Source organism: Epinephelus moara, chromosome 1 (assembly GCF_006386435.1).
Source record: "Epinephelus moara isolate mb chromosome 1, YSFRI_EMoa_1.0, whole genome shotgun sequence".
NCBI lineage: Eukaryota > Metazoa > Chordata > Actinopteri > Perciformes > Serranidae > Epinephelus > Epinephelus moara.
The window spans coordinates 25,977,475-25,997,227 of record NC_065506.1 but is presented as its reverse complement, the minus strand read 5'-3'; the positions used below and the strand labels follow the sequence as shown (position 1 = coordinate 25,997,227).

The 19,753-nt window shown below is 41.4% G+C and overlaps 1 protein-coding gene across 1 annotated transcript; it reads left to right on the top strand.

Moving 5' to 3' along the window:
- The first annotated feature begins 502 nt into the window (after nt 1-502).
- On the top strand, nt 503-9,215 carry kifbp (kinesin family binding protein). The gene is made up of 13 exons (XM_050036586.1): nt 503-995; nt 1,498-1,596; nt 2,178-2,257; nt 3,087-3,145; nt 3,318-3,442; nt 3,606-3,699; nt 4,465-4,577; nt 4,905-5,054; nt 5,202-5,276; nt 5,895-6,057; nt 6,915-7,089; nt 7,181-7,366; nt 7,760-9,215. Exons 1-13 carry the CDS (start codon nt 540-542, stop codon nt 7,896-7,898), a joined length of 1,914 nt encoding a protein of 637 aa, XP_049892543.1. The 5' UTR covers nt 503-539; the 3' UTR covers nt 7,899-9,215.
- Nucleotides 9,216-19,753: the final 10,538 nt, after the last annotated feature.

Below are 19,753 nucleotides of genomic sequence, written 5' to 3'. Positions count from 1 at the left end.
TTTAGAGACGTCTTTCAAGACACTCAAGGTCACCTTATAGAAAAAAAACAGAAGTATTTTGGCTAATGGTCTCAGACTTTTTGACCTCACTGTATATTTTCAACAGAGTTTGAACGTAAAAACCAAATTATCTGGAAATAAATGGTTATTTCACATGTCATAGGTCTCATGATTTATGAATACATCACACACATATAGAAAACAACTGCTGAGAGCTGAATATTATAAATATTCATATTTCATCACCATTTTCTGCATAGCCTACTTAAGATAAAACAAATGAGCTAGTCAACATAGTCAAAACTAGTGTACCAACAAATTTCAAGTAAAGTCAAGTTAAAGACCTGCAATCACATTTTTATTTAACTAGAAGTACAGATTCATTGACAAGTGCGGTTAAAGTGCTCATTATGTGAGCATGACACGTTAAATTAATACATTGACATCGAAAGAGATGATCTAACTATATCCAGCAGGTGGCAGCACTGCAACAAAGAGCACCCAGTTATGGGAGTTGTAGTTCAACGAAGAAGACCAACATGGCGTCCGTGAGAAGTGATGAGTGGAGGGCTGTGTGCGACAAATTCACCAACGCCCAAAACCTCACTCTTATCGAATCAAGAAATGACCCTGAAAACGACCCGTTTCGCTCCAAATACAAGGCCAGGGAGCTGCTCAGAGAAATATACTGCTCGCTTAAGAGTTTCGAAGCGGGCGAAGGTGAAGAGGAAGCCGGCGGAGAGAGCAGCGACCAACGGCCGACGGAGCCGCCGGGGGACGAGCAGAGGGAGGACGGGTTCGGTCAGGGCTTCAGCGGCGACTCGCCAGCCGGGCTGCGGGCCGCTAAACTCGGGGCTGTGGACTACTATCTGGGCGTCAACCATGTTGACACAGAGGAGCTGTCAGCCGGTCAGGAGCATCTGACAAACTGCCTGAAACTGCTGGACAGATGCAGAGTGTCGTCGGAGAATGTGTCGCTGTTTATCCATGTCAGGGTAATGTTGACGTTAAAATGCCCAATAATGCTACAAAGCTAACCGTTAGTATTCGGTTAACTGTCAGTTTTCTTTACCCTCTACAAACAGGCCACGGCTGCAGCCAACGTTAAGCTCATACAATATGTCTTAATAACAGTCATGTTGAAAGATAATCATGCTATAAATTGTGTCTAATCTGCTCCCAATCAACCATAAATAACGAACTGACTATAATATTGTTAAACCCCTCAAAAATTAGCAATGTCAGTACCAACATTGTAGGCCTTTGGGAATTTGTACTATCAGTCCCTATTTACACACACAACAGCTGTCATATCACAAGACTGATGACTTATTATTACATATTATTAAGGATCACAGTCCATCAGATCCATCAGTTTCATTATGTCATTTAAATGCAGTAAATGGTTCTTGTTTATCCATATTATTCTACTGTAGCAGGAGATCAGATGCTGCTGATCACTTATAACACACATGTACTGGCTGTTTGTGTTACCAGAACCAGTTGGGTATCCTGTGGGCAGGCCGGGATGAGACGGAGGAGGCCCAGGGTTACCTTGAAACAGCAGAATCCATCTACCAACGTTACATGAAGGAGGTAAGATCGGTGTCTTGTGTGACTGTTAACTTGAAGCAGCTGGTACACTGACCAGTCGGTGACAGGGCAGGCAGGAGGGACTGGAGCAGAGGAAACCATCACTGCTGTGTAACTGACTTATTATCTAGCTTCTTCATTGTCTCACAACTTCTCTATCATCTGACTATTATGGTAAACACTTCAGTAATGCATTGAGACTTTGCACACTTATCAATCATCGTCAATTTGCCTCATTAACAATAGGTGAGCTGCCACATAAGCCTCATTTACCTGTCTGGCAGTTGCCAAGGCAGAGTATCACATTGTTGTAATTTTAGTAAAAAGTTGTGCATGTGCTGTTGACATTGCCTTTTTCTGCATTCTCTGATCTTCTGAGGATTCAGCATATGCTTGATATTAATCCTATTCACAAATTAAAATGAAATGTGATGCACTCGGTAGCAGAAATGGAGTAATGAAGCACGTGGTCATGAATGTGTGTCGCTTGCTTTAACTGTTGACATCAGCATCCAAAAGTATTAGTTTCTTGCAACAGCAGGAGGACAAGATGAAGCCATGTTTGTTGTGTTTGTGTTTTTCAGGATGGCAGTCCACCCACTGATATGACAGAGTACTTCACTACTGAGGAAAACTTGCTGACACATCAGGAAAGGACCAAGAGGTAACTTGTAAACTCCAGTATCCCCATACAGAAGGCTCAAGCACACATTAGACTTTCCACCTGTTATTAAAGGGACAGTTCAATTGAAAATCAAATATAAATATTCCTCCTCTTACCTGTAGTGCTATTTATCAGTCTAGATTGTTTTGGTGTGAGTTGCAGAGTGTTGGAGATATCGGCCGTAGAGATGTCTGCCTTCTCTCAAATATAATGGAACTAGACAGCACTCAACATGTGGTGCTCAAAGCGTCAAAAAAATATATTTGAAAAACTCAACAGTAATGTCTTTGTTCATGAATCATGACCTGGTTACTCAAGATAACCCACAGACCTTGTTGTTAGCAGTTACATGTAGGAACTATTTTCTGTCTACTGAACTACACCCACCAACTGTATCACTGCGAAGAAGGAAGCGTGCATCCACTGCTAGCTCACCTTGCTTCACTGAGCTAGCTAACTTTACAGCTCAGCCGAGGACGCAGTTAATGTTAACATCTCAGGCTGTGACGAGCATGAGCCTCTTGTCCATGAGTAGATGCACGCTTCCCTCTGCACAGTGATTCAGTTGGTGGGTGTAGTTCGGTAGAAAGAAAATAGTTCCGACATGAAAGTGCTCTCAAGGACTGTGAATTATCTTAAGTAATCGGTTACTGGAAAGTTCAGTTATATTGGAGAGAAGGCAGACGTCTCTCCTGTGATATGTACAACAAGTCTGCATGATATTGGTCATTCATGTAGCCAACCCTCGGTTTTGAATTGCTCTTTTATGCTCTGACTTCCCCATATACTCATTCTCCTCTTCAATCTTCCCCCAACTTCTCGTTCTCAGGTTTGAGTTGGCCTACACCCATACCATGTACTACCTTGCTCAAGTTTATAAAAACCTTGGTGAGTCTGACCTTGTTACAGTCAAATAAGTAGAGCAGTATAGATTTACTGGCTTATGTATATTAAATACTTGAAAGTGTATGTAAAATGTTTGGCAAAGCTGAGTCTTGTTATGTGTATGTATTGTTCTATTTGATGACGGTAATAATAAGTATAGTGTTCTGTCTTCCAGGTGAAAATGAGCGTGCTGCCACCTATTGCCACAGCACCCTGCAGAGACAGTTACAGTTAAATCAGTTCAGTCCAATGGAGTGGGCTCTGAACGCTGCGACATTATCACAGTATTATATCACTAAGGTAGGGCACAGATTGATCAAGAGACTACATGCAGATTACATGGCAAGAAGTTTGGTGTCATAATCAAATATACTTGGAAGATCGGCTCTAGTTGTTCAACAGCACTGTCACAGTTTGTTTTCAGTGTAAGTATTGAGAGGTGTGGTGTGTGTGGGATTTCCAGGGTCGTTACATGGAAGGCAGACACTGTCTCGCAGCAGCTACTGTCATATCAGGTTTGGCAGGAGAGGTTCCTTCTGAGGCCGCAGCACAGGAGAGTAAGTATCTATTTAAATCTTAAACTAATATACAGTACATTTACTTAATTGGTTATTTCCTCTGTATTCTGTCGCCGCAATAAACTACACTGAGGCCTTTTCACACCAGGGATGAAAGAAAAAAATTGAAATGACATATAGAAATTTCATTGATAATGTTTTGCATTCAAAGCTTTGACACCAAGGAGACACTAACTATGTTTGCACTGTCATGCAGTCATTGATTCATCGCTGTTTTCACTATAATAAAACCACACTCAAGCCTTCACACTGTAGACGGGCCTGTTATTTTAAGTGCGCAGTACTGTGTCAAAAAGTTAGTGTGTTTGCATGTCCTCTGGGTGGCGCCATGTCATTGTAACGTGTAAAGGCTGAGCTTCATCATGCTGGTATTCATTATTCATGACTGACTGAACAGAGTGTAAATGTGTCTATCATATGTATGTGTTAGTGACACATCGCCTTTTAATACAAGGCATAATGTAGTTAAAGTAATTGTTTTGTTGGTTGACATGTTTTTATTGGCATTTGAAATGAGCAGAAATCGAAACGGCTGCAGAAAAAAAAGCAGCGAAAAACGAAAGCTTCAAATAAGATAGGGGTAGGTTCATAGGGATAGATGGGTTCAATTTTTTAATTGACTTGCAGTTTATTTACACAAATAATTTGCATTTGCCTGTAAAGACATTTAGACAGGAGCAAACGCAACTGTATAGCAAAGCACCGGCATATCTCAACATCTTTCTCTCCCTCTGTGTGACCCAGGTGAGGCAGAGAGTGAGCGCAGGGAGCAGCTGAGGCAGAAGAGAGCAGACATTGCAAGATGTTGGATAAAATACTGTCTCAACCTCCTGCAGGATGCTAAGAAGCTGCTAGAGGTACGACATGGATGTATATGTGCGGGCATTCATTTGTGGCAGTTTTTTGTACTCAAGTCCACACCTCTCATATAAACAGTGATAGCCACTGGCTGAGGAAAAGAGCACCACCCACAGCTAACTCAGTGTTATCAGAGACAACCCAAAAAATGTAGCACCAAAAAGTTTTAAGGGTTGTCACTTAAACTGTTTTTGTTATGGCTATGGCGTCTGTGTGTTTACCTGCCTAAGTTTACGTGTCCACATGCTTGTGTGTCTCTGAGCTTAGATCTACGTAGTTGTATTGAGTGTGTCTTAAAATGTGCTTGTGCATGTGTTTGTGAGCAGGACAACATCGGAGAGTTGGATACTGATCGTCAAGAAGAGCTGATGAGAGCGAGGAGACGTGAGGAGGAGGAGGAAGAGAAGGGCAGGAAGAGTGCTCTGCTGTTTGGCTCTGAAGACACCTTCGACTCCATTGCTAGCCTGGAAGAGAAGGTCTGTATACTGGGTCTGATGCTAGTGCTAGTGCTGCTAGTAATGTTCTTTGTTATAGAACTTACTTAGTACTTAATCAGACAGTAAATGCAGATTTAAGGTTACTGTATCATCATAAGATCAAACTCTCTGCTTTGTGTTTTCCAGGTACGCTGTTTGTTCCCTCTGGACTTCACTGAGGCCAGAGCTGTATTTCTGGTGGGACAGAATTATGTCACACAGGTATGCACAGCACATACACACACATATGCACACACTGAAACAGGGTTAGGCAGACTCCTAGCATTAGTTTAGATAGGCTTATACAAGGAAACAGACACACACAGTGGTAGAGCACAGTTGAGAATCCCATGTAGCTGAGTTATTGAAGATACCAGCAGATGGCTGATTAATGAAATAATAAAAAGAAATGAGGCCTTGTAATAAAAAGATGCTTTTGAGCTTTAGAGTTTATGTTCACTTACTAGCGCAGTTTGTGGACTGTGAAGCCCTCTGAGATATTGCATTTGATACTGGGCTGTATAAACAAACTAGACTGGACTTGACACATATACAGTAATATACCAAGCAGATAGCTGCATGTGCTCTCAACTGCACTGGTACCACTCAAGACCATGACAATATTGCCATCTAAAATATTCACCTCAGAAGCAAATGTACCCCAGGATGTCATGAATATGATGTAATTTTGGTATATGATGTTAAGCTGGTATTAATAGCAGAGAGAGTTTTGTATACACAGGTTTACATTTGAAAAAATGCCCCAAGCGCTAAAATTACAATTGAGTTTCAACTGCTAAACATGGCAGACTGTCTCCATCCTTTCACTCACTCATGCAGGCTAAGGAGTACTTTCAGATGGACGGCTATGTGACAGACCACATAGAGATCTTGCAGGATCACAGTTCTTTGTTCCGGGCCCTGGCGTTCTTTGAAGGGGATCTGGAGCGGCGCTGCAAAATGCACAAACGCAGAGTTGACATGTTGGAGCCAATCTGCAATGGTAACTTCCTTCTTGAGTTGTATTTTTTTCTCTTTTAAATGTTTTTATAAAATAGATCACAGTAAAAAAAATTATGAAACAAAGTAACGCGGTTACTGTGTGTTCAACCCAATTGTCCATTGAAGGCAGAGCTTTAACAATCAATTCATCAATTAGTTGTTCACTTTTAAATTAATCACCAGCTAATTTGATAACCACTAAATCGGTTTGAGTAATTTTTGGTGGAAAAAAGTCAAAATTAAATGTGAACAATTTGTAATGGTTTTTGGGTCCGTGTAGCTCTTTGGAGTTAGAGGACAGGCAGAAACTCACTTTCATACACGTGTGGGATTTCACAAATGCTCGTCGTTTATTTTTACGTCCACTTAAAACACTCCAACCTTACCAAGCCCGGTTGTACGGCTACTATAATTCCACACATGAACACAATAGTTGCCACACGTACTTCCAACCATTACTGTTGTGTTGAGAGACATAAAGGAAAGCGGGAGAACATAGGTGTAGTCCGACCAGCGTTTGGGTGCGCTCTCAACAGACAGAAATCTTAACAAGCACTGCTTGATGACGTTGCTGTTAAGCGACACAGTATACATCATGTTAAAGGCACATTTCATATATTCGACTGTTACAAATTTCTGGTTTCTTTGCTCTTTTATGACAGCAAACTGAATATTTTTGGGTCGTGGACAGTACAAGACATTTGAGGACGTCATCTTGGACTTTGGGAAACACTGATCAACATTTTTATTACCATTTTCTACGACATACTATAGGCCAAACAATGAAGATGATCCACCAAGGTGACAAAATTGATGAGGTCTGTGTCTGACTTTCTCTGACTCTCTGTTTCTCTACAGACTTGAACGCCCAGTACTACCTAATGATCCGTAGACAGATGATGTTTGAGCTGGCTGAGACTTACAATGAAATGATGGACCTGAAACTGGCGCTGGCCAACAGACAGGCTGATACACAGTCTCTAGATAACCACACCATAAAGAAATTCAACCATCTCTGCTCTGCCTCTGCCAAGTGAGTTTATATATGTGTGTGTGGGTGTGTGTACGCACGCTTGCATCTACAATTATTTAATTGATTTGAAATCCTCCATCCTCCTCTCCAGATACTTCCAGATGTTCCTGGACTCTCTGTGTTCTCCAGAGGGGAAGCATCCAGAGCACCTGGAGGAGGAGGTGCTCAGACCGGCTCTGGTGGCCCGCTTCAGAGTGGCCCGACTCTACAGCCGGCTGATCACCTCTTCACCCCCTGCCCAGCTGGACAACCTCAACAAGTCTCTGGAAAACTACAAGTAAGAAGATATATTTGTTACTGCATGGTGCTACATCTTCTTTCTTCATATTTAAAGATGTGCTCTCAACAGGAGAACTCAACAATGTGTCACGTAGCAAGAATATGGCTCTATTTGTGTATACAGCCAAAAGGAACCCTGTATTTTTGTAAATAAAATAGACTATAATATAATGAAAACATCTACACCTTAACACATTTCAGGCACATGAATTTCCCCTGCTTTAAGCCCTGGTAGAAGTATAAGGAAATAAGATATTTTTGGTGGAATAAGAAGAATTAAAAAAAAAAAAAAAGTGTACTGGGGGTGTGCTGTACTTTCTGCATGCTCCCAGCTGCCATGTTGTTTGTGTAATTTGTTGACCATCACTTTCACCTTCCACCTGTTGTCTAGATACGTGGTGCAGTACTGTGAGGCCCACCCTGAGGCGGCAGCCGCTGTGGAGACGGAGCTGGAGCTGAGTACGGAGATGGTCGGCCTGCTCCCTCTCAAAATCAACCGCATCAAAGCAAAGATGGCTGCAAACAACTGAAAGACGCCACTGACACTGACTGATACTCACTTACTGACTTGTTGACTGATAGTGCTAGATCCATCCAAATGAGCAGTCAGTCTAAATTTACCACCTGTATAGTCAATGGACTCTAACAGCAGTTCGAGAAACTGGACGACAGAGTGACTGTCTTTCTTGCTTACTTTGAATGGTTGATGGCCTCTTCTTTTGTGCTGCTTTCACAAGACCTTTGAACACATTACCCGCTGTACATATGTGCTCGCTGTGAAGTAAAATATGTGGTCAATTTACTTTTAATTCAAATAGCATAACAAATATACTTTGTTCAAAACTAACGTGAAAATATCTTTCTCATTGTGCTAAGAGATAAGTGAGAGCGGTTGACATGTTTTCAGCACGTTGAATTGAATGTGAATTGACCTGTTTGTCACTGTACATCGATGCTTTCTTCCCAACCAGACTGGTTTGAAGAAATCTATCACTGCAATGTCAGATGCTCTTTTTGCAAGAAAAAAAAAATAAAAAATAGCTGCTTGGACTCAGACAGTCCCCTTAACACCCTAATGGCGGATATGTACATAACATACCGGTGTTTTTATTTTATTTTGCTTTGCCCTGTGACCCTTGTCTGACTCGTACTTGTTTTCTATTGTTAATCATATTGGTTTTTTTATTTAATGTGGCTTTATTTTGTGTAAAGCACTTTATCACACTAAAAATATGTTTCTTCAGCTTTTGTCTCTGATGGAAAAGCAAATGTTAAGGCCTACTGTAACTATGGTTAGTGTAACCATGGTAATAACAATAGGCAGTGATGTACAGATAGAGTTGAAGAAGTTTGTACTAATTAAAGGTTGATGTTGCGCCTTAAAACTGAGATGCCTGTTCTGCAGAATCATCAGAAACCAGTGAGAGTCGTTAAGTGGACTCAATGCTGTTGGTTTATGAGACATAATCTGCATGATGCCAACTTCCAGCTGAACCTGTGTATTTTTCCGTGTCTCTGAGGAATCAGTGTCATCCTGTTTTATGTACAGCAAATACTGTATGTAATGATAATAAACCAATGAAGTAATACACACATGTCACAATAACAGTATGTGCTTTTTTATCTGCAAAGAGAAGCTAGGTGGGAAATGGGTCCTCAGATGTTTCTCTAGTATATCTCCCTATAACAGAAGTGCCACATTAATTTAATGAGTTTACAAACCTTTTCTTCTCAGTCTATTAAATACTTAATGCAGTGAAATGTCGAAAATGGTGTCTATTAAAATCAAATATCTCGTAAACTGACAATGTGATGATGTTCAATAAAAGTTACAGTATATATCACCATATGTTTTTACATCAGTTATGTCCTCATGTTGTTTATGTCCTGCAGTGGTGTCCTGTATGTTTCCAATATTGTTTTTTAGTTACATTATACACACACACACGTATGTATGTATATATATATAGATATATATATATGTACATACTGATTGGTCTCAGCCATGGTCTTAGTGGGATAGTATGTAGTACTGCATTCACATCATCTAGCAGGCTTTCAGAGGATACTTTGCCTTGGTAATCAGCTTCGGGGAATCCAGGTGTCAAGCTTGTCCATGATTTCCAATTGCAGGTCATTCGCCCCTGCTGTAAGGGAGTCTGTTAGGGCTTGGTACCCAATCTCATTGGGTGTGGGGATGATGATGACCTCCCCACTTTGACCTGTCGTCCCGGCACCCCCCTTGCCATAGCATTTTTCAGTCTCTACATGCGATAGCAGTTGCAGTTTGTGGATGTTGGAACAGTGGTCTAGGAGTTGTTTCTTTGCCAGCCTAGATGTTGGGTTTGGAAGCATCCATGTATCCCACATCCTCTGCATGTAGCCCCTCTGGCTGGGGTCGCTTGTATAGTAGCATTCCGACAGTTCCATATTCTCTGCTCCAGTCCATCTATGTCTTGTTCCAGTAGCCCATTTCTCATCAGGTTGCCCTGACCTTGTTGACCCGGGCGACATCCGAGCTGCCATGACTCTTTTTTTGGGTTTACTCATCCTAAGATAGGCTACCAGCATTAAGGACCTTGCCGAACGGTCCCGACTGGATGTGTGTTACCTGCCATGACTGGGATTCGAACCCCAACTTACTATAGTCAATAGCCTAACTACAGATTGTGTAGTTGAGTCAAAACTACTTACAGAGGCTACAGGTGTTTCACATTGATATAACAAAAAAACATGAGCAAAGACACCTCACAGCTTTCTAGGTGAGTTGCCTGATTCCTAAATGTTGGATTAGAGTTTGCTGCGAATATCTGCAACTTCTCGGATTTAGTTGCATGTTTTTGTAAGGGAAAGTACAACAGAGGTCAGATGTGTGGACTCTCCTCCTGTAACACTGAACATCCTGGGAATGGACATTGAGATTGGGTACATGTAGTCTTACAAGTACTTAGGTGTTCACATGAACAATTAACTGGACTGCACAGACAACATATAAAAGCACAAAAGCAAAGAGAGGACAGAACAAAGTCAATCTGCTGAGGAGACTCAGGTCACTCCTGAGGACCTTTTTGACTCTGTGGTTGCATCAGTCATCTTCTATGGAGTGATCTGCTAGGGCCGCTGCATCTCGACAGCTGACAGGATGAGACTTAACAGACTGGTTAAGAAGACTGGCTCTGTCCTGGAATGCTCCCTTGATCCAGTGGAGGTGGTGGAAAAGAGGTGAACGGTGGCTAAGTTATCGTCCCTGATGGAGAACATGCCCCACTTGATGCAGGACACTGACTGCACTGAGCAGCTCCTTCAGTGACAGGCTGCTTTACTCGTGGTGTGTGAAGGATAGATACCGCAGGTCCTTCCTTCCTGCTGCTGTCAGAGTTTACAACCAACACTACTCCCACACTTACCAAAACTGACAACCATCAGTCATAACTCGTGCATTATCAATACTAGAATTCAGCCATTCAGCCTGCCTTTATACTGTAAGTTATAATCATTTTTACTTATTATATTATATTATATTATATTGCTGTTTTTTTACTGATGCTTTTGTTTTGTACCCTCCCTTCTGCTGCTGTAACAACATAAAGTTCCCCTCTATGAGACAAAGGAAGGATTATTTTATCATTAATGTCCAGTATGTGTTGCACTGTGCAGAGAGGACTCAAATGTGAAACACCAAGCAGGCATGATTGGAGAACAAAAAGCGAGCTTTAATAATATAAAGCTGATACAAAAAAGACAAAAACTCAAGCAGGCAACAAAACTGAGGCAGCAGGTAGACGAACAACAAAACAACTATGAAAAAACAAAACCATATTAGTAACAACCTGGTAATCGAGGAACACTAAAGGAATCCAACCAGGAACACAAAGGCCAACACTGGCAGGGAGAATGAACCAGATAACGGACCATAAAGACAGATCTGTCAAAGGAACAAAGACACAGGTACACATACACAGAGAACTAATCACAAGAACATTACACGGCTGGAGTAGGCGGGCATGAGCAAAAGGAGGGAAACACAGGCATTGGCTAAAAACATGACGATAAGGGAGGTGTGGTGGGTGACACAGGGTGGAGCGAACAAGAATAACATGACACAGGTGTGCAGGGAAACTCTGGAACGGGGAAGGACTAATGAAACTGATACAAAGCAGGAAAAAGACAAAGGTAGGAAGTAAAACAAGACAAAACAAAACAGGAAGCAAACTACAACAAAACTTGATGACCATGACAGTGTGTATGATTTAAGGGACATATTGGCACAAATGCTATATAATAATGATAATTATGCTGTCATGAGTTTATAATCAGCTGTTTTCATTACCTTAGAATGAGCTGTTCATAATTACCACTTCGCCATGTTATTCTACAGTAGCCTAGAACAGACATGTTTCTCCTAGTTAGGTAGTTGGTTAGTTATTTTATTGACACAAACAAATACAATTTTTGGGTAAAAACAATATACAAAACAACTCATATATAAGATAATCCTGTTAGTAAAAACCTTAAAAAGCTTGGCACATGGGAGAATTTCAGTTCTGTGACCTCACCACTGGATGCCACTAAATGCTACACACTAGATCTTAAATGCATGAGCGATTTCCAACTAACCATGAGGCCATGCAACTCTATGCTGACCTCTCTGAGGACATCATGGCTTTGTGGTGAAGCTGTACTGCTGCAGGTCAGATGGTGCATCTGATCTGTTGGGTAGATACTTGGTCAAGTGTCCTAAGGTTAAACAAGTCTTTCACTTTGTAGTGAGTTCTGTAGATGTCAAAGGAAAGATGTAACAAATGAGTTGAGAAACATAATCCAGATGCTCCCATACATAAACCCATCTCCATCTATATAATAGCTTGAATTAGTCCAGTATGAGAAACAGGCCACATTGTTTCTTTGTCACATTAAGCTTTTATTACAGTAGCTTCTCCATTAAATCATTCGAGATGTGTGACAAAAGTTTAACGCTCATGCTGCCAACATATTTAACATACAAAGACCGACTGGGGACCTCGAGAATAAAAAGCAAAAAGTTAACTTATTTCTCCAAACATTATTAGTCAGGCTTATAATCAGTGTCATTTGACAAAAATAAACAGATTTGATTTAATTCACATATCATTAACCATCCTCTGATTCTGCTATCCTTTAGTTTTCCATAATTTCAAGAAAACATTGGTGTTATATTTATGTGGTGAAACCAACCAGGGTCAGTTTGACCCCAATATAAAATTATAAAAATTAATCTACATGCATTCAAACTTCTCTGTCTTCCAATACAAAAGTAGACAGAGACCTTGCTCTCAGTGTGAGCCCCTGTCAAAATAAAGGTTAAATAGACGTAATTCAAATTTAGGTTTTTAATTTTCTTACTAATGTAAAACCAGTGGTGTTTACATAAACAGCACATGCCAGAGGCAGTCGGAGCACATGATTTAACTCATGCTATGCTCAGGGCACACTGGCATGTGACAGGAGGAGCAAACATTTACTACCTTCCTGTCTGTGTTTGGGAACGGAGGCAACACCTTTTTCGAGATTTTCCAACCCAGACGTTTGACGTCCACAGCAGCAGAGTTTCCCTTGAATTGATTAACTGAATTTGATCATCATAAAACATTTTATCATGAAATCGTGTGATTTATTTCTGACGTTGAACATAATCTCATGAGCAGTATTTGGGAACCTCGATGGAGCACATGAGGAAATCTGTGTCTGCTGCATCTATTTCTGTCTCCTTGAAAATGAACTGACTGACAGAGTGCCCCCCAGAGACTGTGTGATACTGTAAATTAGGACCCATTGCAAACATGGACTCAGTAAATAGTTCCATCTATTTAGACTGCATAGGACCCCAATACATTGGTACTTTTAAAAAAGCACCAATCAAAGCAGAAGCAGAAAACAATATGAAGTCATTAGGAACAATCTGATTGACAATGTCATGAAAAATTGAAATGATAGAGTAAAGCATATGTGAGATATGACAGAAAGTATACCTCTGGGGTCTGTGGGTACCCCAGTTGGTAGCATGAGGGATGGGAAAATTTAATTTCCTCGAATAATTTATACCAACACACCCTCTCCCACACACACACATGCACGCACACACACAACACATGAGGCAAAATATTGATCATGACGTAAATTCCAGTTTGTTATGAGACATGATTTGTGGCTTCTTCGTGCAATGGAAACAATTTCAGTGCAACTCAACCTGCAATTCCTGCTTTCATTTATGTCCCCACCAACCTGTCTGATGCTTGTCAAAACGTGTATTGACATACCTGCTCAGCACCAGACACTTGAAACTAATGCGCTGTGAGTGAGAACTCTGCCAAGAGAGCTTACTGGAAAATCCACCCTCGCTCAGAACACACATACAGATTCATGGTACATGCACAATACATTCATAGTCACACTGGCATATCTACACCTCACCATGTAAAGTAATACAGGAGGTTTTTGTAAGATTTCCTTTTTAACAGGTGCCAAGAATAAGTGCAGACGTGCTGGAAAATCAGGTGAGATGCAGTTTTTATCAGTGGTTTCAATTTATGTCATGACAGTGATGAGTAAGTGTGTGAAGCAAAGACATAACGTGAGTTAACATAAACAGAATGTGAATTAAGACTTTTAATTCTGGACATTTTTAAAGAAGACTGATTGTTTCTATTGGTTTCAAACCTCTCTCACAGAGCCGATCTTGATCTTAATGAGATTACCTTGTTTAATAAAAGTTATAATAATGATATAATGATAATGATCCTCCACTAGATGAAGACTAACTTATATTCCCTTAATAGTTTCCAACACTGAAACAAAAGATGCAAGGCTGTAGAGAAACTGTTGCATCCTGATTCACACTCCTAGGATCAGACAACACAAGCCATTTGCTAACATGGCAGTCTGTTGGACAGTGACAGGTAATTGTGTAAATACATATATGAGTTTTATTGTTTGTTTTGGCTATTATACATAAAATTAAATCTCATACATCCTTATAGCCCCAACACATTTTTGGGACCAAGCTACCATTTGAGGAGTGTACAAACAAGAGTGTTCAGCCAGTCCAGCTATTCCTCCAGCCAGGAATCCCCAGAGAAGCAGGCTGGTTTACCCAACCCAACGTCCACAGGTGGTCGACACTGACTACCATATTATTGTCTAGTTTCAGGCCCAGCAGGAATGTCTTCAAACAAACTGGGAAATTAATATTGAACATTGTTCCACCTTCGATATTTGGCAGAAATCTTGTCATTTGTCATCTGTCTTAGATAATCTGACAGCGGTAATGTCTGCTCTGCGCATCTCATATAGTATAAAACTAAATCTAACATATTGAGAAGAGCTCAAAGCCGACCTCGAAATTGTGCTGCAGTCATAGATATATTTAGGTCATGCTAAACTGCTTACGGCAGAGTGATGATCTGTGAGTTTCCCAAGAAAATTTAGTCATTCAATTACGGTATTTCCTTATGCAAAAACTGCTTACATTAGCATGTTGTGGTTATCAGTCACTGCTCCACTTCCCCTGACAGCGGTCTCTGTGGGGTCCAGAAAAAATCTTGTGTTCTCATTGTCACAAGGGCCCACGTCAGTGCTGTGAAATGATCCTGTTGTGTTTGCATACATGTTAACAGCTATGTGTGTGCGTTTCCAAAAGTGTGAAAATAGCGCCGTCTCGGGTGCCATAAACTCAGACAACAGAACAACAGACTTGAATCCCACATAATGTGACAGGGGTGGGAATGGAAACCAAGCTGACTATAAAACCTGCCTTTTTATAGACGCGCTGACACAATGGCGACTGCACGAAAACACATACCAAACATAATTTCTCAGATATTAATGATTGTATAGCAGTGGTACTCAACTCACAGCCCACTGGCTAAACCTGGCCCGCAATAGGGGGTAACCATTTTCTAATTCACAATGAAAATAAATTGATTTACACTAGAAAATTTTTTTTTGTACTTTGAATTTTAATGCAAGAGTGCATAAAAAAAAGCCTAAAAATAGAGCTTGTTTATCACAAAAGTGCCAGGGGAGGATTTTCTGGAGCCCCAACCTCCTTTTGAATTCATTTAGAGTCCTCCAGGCAAAGCAAGGTGATTATTCCTGCTCTATAGGCACTGTGGCATTTTAGTATGCTCAATTATTGAGTCTTGTAGCGGTAGGAGAGGAGAGAAGCTCGTCTGGAGACAAACTGTGTGTGCAGCAATGTGTGTGAGGGGCTATATGTGCCTCATAAATATGTCACTTACAGTTTGTGTGTGTGTGTGTGTGTGTGTGTGTGTGGGGAGGCGAAGTTGGGGAGGCTAGTGTGTCATTTCCTGAGGGAAAATGATAGCAACTGATGTTACCACTTCCTGCAGCATCGTACCAACGTGTCATCTGAAACAGACAGTTCTCTCTCTCTGGGTCGTTGTCTCTTAGAGACAGACAAGAAAAAGGCATGAGTGCACAAAGACACAGAAGAAGAGGAAGAGGAGTAAAAGGACCACGGTGACAGACAGTGAGAGGAATGCAGTACTCAGCCCACAGAACCACCTCTGTCTCTGTCGTACAAGAACTCGACAAATATTTGGCAGAGTGCTGACGCTAACATGTACTCACACAGAGAGAGGTCACTAGGTCAGACTGCACCAAAAGAGAGCCATCTTAGCATCATAAACCACAGTTTGGTATACGCAGTGCTGCACTGTGCATGTGTGTGACAGTGAGCAGCTCGTCCTAGTTACTACACAAGGAAAGGAATCCTAAACGAGTGTTAAGACAGGACGTTTAAAAAGAGACAATGGACATTTCAGATTAATCACATCTAGTTTTTGTCTGACTTTCCTTTCATGCTTCTCTCTTAAAAACAGTGAGTGTTAGTTTGACTTGTTTACCATGAAGAAAAGTTGGGTTGTGTAGCATCACTGTGATAAACATTATGGGTGAGGCGCAGTGAGATGGTGTGATGTGAGATTAAACTGCTGATTCTCACAAAATGTGACAATCACAAAAACCACAGATGTTAACAGCTAAGTTCCTCTCAACGTTGGTATTTGGAGCTCAAAAAAGAGCTCAAATGACTGACGACAGCAGCGCTCATCAACAATTACACAGAATTGTTCAGAAGTGTTCATGGACTCGCCCTGCAGAGCGTTCAGCAGGTGCAGTCGGTGCAAATGCATGTTGTGCAGGCAAACAGATAGAACTAGAGAATTTTTTTTTTTCGTTCAGTTTATGTGTCAATATGTTGTCAGCAGACACAGGAAGATGAGTGTAACATTGCGTGAAATAAAGTAGATATTTCAACATAGTGTTGTAGTCCAGCTTTTAAAAATTGGGCTTGAATATTTCAGTCAATATAAAAGTGAAGAGGAAACATAATATATAACCAGCAGTATATCTCACTGTATACAGGCAGAATGGATTCATTTTCTTTTGATGACACCACAGATGGCTGTCATTAAAAGAAGCACTGAGGTTCAAGAGATGTTCAAGCTTTCCTTTACCGCTTTGAAACAATAAAATGGAGGCGACCGGTAGCTTGGTGGGCAGAGCAGGTGCCCCATGTGCAAGGCAGTGTCCTTGCACATGGGGCAAGGACGCTGCCTTCATTCTTCAGACTGTCCTGTCAATAAAAAGGCAAAAATCCCCCCAAAATTTTGTCTGTTTGTCTATCTATTTTCATTGTGAGCACATATCTCTCCTCATAACACCACTGCAAGCCACAGTCCATGGTTTATACAACAAAATAAACAGACCACTAGCTAATAACCTGGGTTTACTTTACCAACTAAAAAAGCCAACCTTGTAGGCGTTTCTGATGCTCACTCTGAAATCTTTTGTTGATGGATGAAAACAGAGGCAGAGAGACAGAAAACAATGATACTGATAAATGTCTGTGGGGACAGAGAGCTCTGATTCAATTAAAGTCTTTGCTTTTAATATACTTATCTCTTTTTCAAAGCACCTGCACTTGAAATATCAGATGATTTTTCTTAATCTGATACAAATTGACAGCAGAGTGATCTCAAAGTTTGACCTGAGTTGTCCTGACCCAAGCTTTTGTTCCCTGGTCAGCTTTGAAACTGTGACCAACAACTGACGACACACTGCATTCTTCTTAATACTGAATCATAATCAACACTTCCCTAAAAATCACTTTGCATCACACGCTTGCAACATGAGTAATCACTCTGTAAATCTTTTTTCATGTCCTCCTCCTCCAGCTCCAAACAGCCCAGGAGCATCCTGAGTAACCTCTGAGTCATGATCGAGTTAATCGGATAAATACACTTCATCTGCCCGAGGCCCCGGGACACACCAGGTGTTCCACACTTGAAATGTCTCAACTTGTGTTTACCAGCAACGGTCTTACGTCACAGCAAGAATAACACTCAGATATACACAAATGTGAGAGTAGTGGAGGAACTATTTTGATCTTTGACTAAGATAAAAGTTGCAACACAGTGTTATAAAAATACCACAGTAGAAGAGAGTCATGCATCGAACATTTAACTTGCACAGAGGCATTTGCAGCAACATGCACTTAAAGTATCAAGCATGTAGGGTAGACTGGGTATGGTTGTAACAACAGGGTGGTTGTAACAGCACCAATTTCGCCAAAAAAGGATGACCTATGAGTCATGTAATACATCTACTGTATGATCACTTCTTTCCTGACCTTGCATGTGAGGTTTCATAGCTGTGTAAAGAAGTATGAATATTTTACAGCCAAAATACTGACTATCAGTGTGAAAGTATTTTGTGGCCAAGTCTATATTTTGATTGGTACTGATACTGATGAAATTGGTAGAGAGCAGTCTCTTGGGTAAAGTGTGAGGTATTTTATCTTTCCTCGTTTCAAACCACCGTGCTGCAACAGCTCGCTAAACCATGGCTGATACAGGTGGAGATGGTTATAACAACGTTTTGCAAAGAGCTACAACCAACCCTGTAATGACAGCTAAACAAATTTTCTCCGTCTATCTTGTTCCTTTCTTCAGAAAGAAGCAAATCTATATTGGATGAGGTGCGGCAGGGAAAGACTGTAAGGTCTGTCCCCAAAGAGCACTCTATCTGCCGTGTGACACTGACCAGATACTGCAAGAAAATACAATTCCTCAGTTGAAGAGGATCGACATGGCTGCTATATGTGAGCCATCACAGTTGTCAGAAAGTCTTCAGTGTGTTACTAGCTCAGCCCCTTTGAGCGCAGTGGCCTTGTGGGTAGTCTGTGTGAGGGAGTGACGTGTACTTCATTGTGTGCGTCAGTGTGTATGGAGGGAAGCAGCTCTCTCAGGGTGTCATGGTGAGGATGCATGCAGCAAAGAGTGACGATAGCAGTAGAATTAAGTGTCTAGATAAGCTCAGGGCTGCTGATAGACCTCATGAGGCGGCCATGTTTATTGTTTTATGGTGAAGACTGCAATAAAGCCACCAGAATACCTTACCATCCTTCCTTCTGCAGAGTGGTCCAGACTGTTAGAAGCTAGTTACCAGCTAATAATGAGCCAAGCTAATTTATTGTTAATAAGCCAGCATGTTTCCAACTCTAGTTTGGAGCTGATAAGCTGTCACTGAGAGAGGTAACAAGTGCACGGCAACAGGGTGTCTTGACTGGTTACTGGACTGAGGCAGCAGACTTTTATTTTGAAATTACTCCACATGATGTTAACCGACAGGTACAGGCCAGCGAGATAGACCTCAGTAGGAACTAGTTGTTAATGTATGTAGCTGTTTTATGGTAAGTGGGGCTGGTTGTAGCCAAGTGGCAACCTTTGGGACTGGAAAATGAAGCCAAGGCAGAAGTGCCATGAACTGCATTCCTTGAATGGCCACTTAAAACTGGCTCCAGAGGCGAGTCAATCCTCATAGACACTTTACAGCAGAAATAAACATGTTTACAGCCTGGTACAAAAATGAATTTGGTCTCTATAGCTAATTTCTTCCTTCATGTCAACTGTACAGGGGTGAATATTTGTATTACATATATATATATATATTTGTCTATAATAAGGCTGCAGGCCCTGATGGTGTCAGCCCCAGGGTGCTCAATGCCTGTGCCCCCCAGCTATGTGAAGTACTTCAGCATGTCTTCAACATGAGTCTCCAGAGGGTCCCCTTGCTGTGGAAGACATCCTGCCTCGTTCCTGTGCCAAAGACGTTGCGTCCCAGTGCCTCCAAGGACTACAGATCCGTGGCATTGACCTCCCACATCATGAAAACCCTGGAGAGACTCGTCTTGGAGCAGCTCCGGCCCATGGTCAAGCCACTTTTGGACCCCCTCCAGTTCGCCTATCAGCCCCGACTTGGAGTTGAGGACACCATCATCTACCTGCTCAACTGTGTTTACGCCCACCTGGACAAGCCGGCGAGC

Excerpts from the sequence above, each read along its gene's own strand:
- kifbp (XM_050036586.1), top strand. The coding sequence starts at position 540 with ATGGCGTCCGTGAGAAGTGATGAGTGGAGGGCTGTGTGCGACAAATTC. Across the intron at positions 3,443-3,605 it reads CACAGTATTATATCACTAAG|GGTCGTTACATGGAAGGCAG; the intron begins GTAGGGCACAGA and ends TGGGATTTCCAG. Across the intron at positions 7,367-7,759 it reads AAGTCTCTGGAAAACTACAA|ATACGTGGTGCAGTACTGTG; the intron begins GTAAGAAGATAT and ends CCTGTTGTCTAG.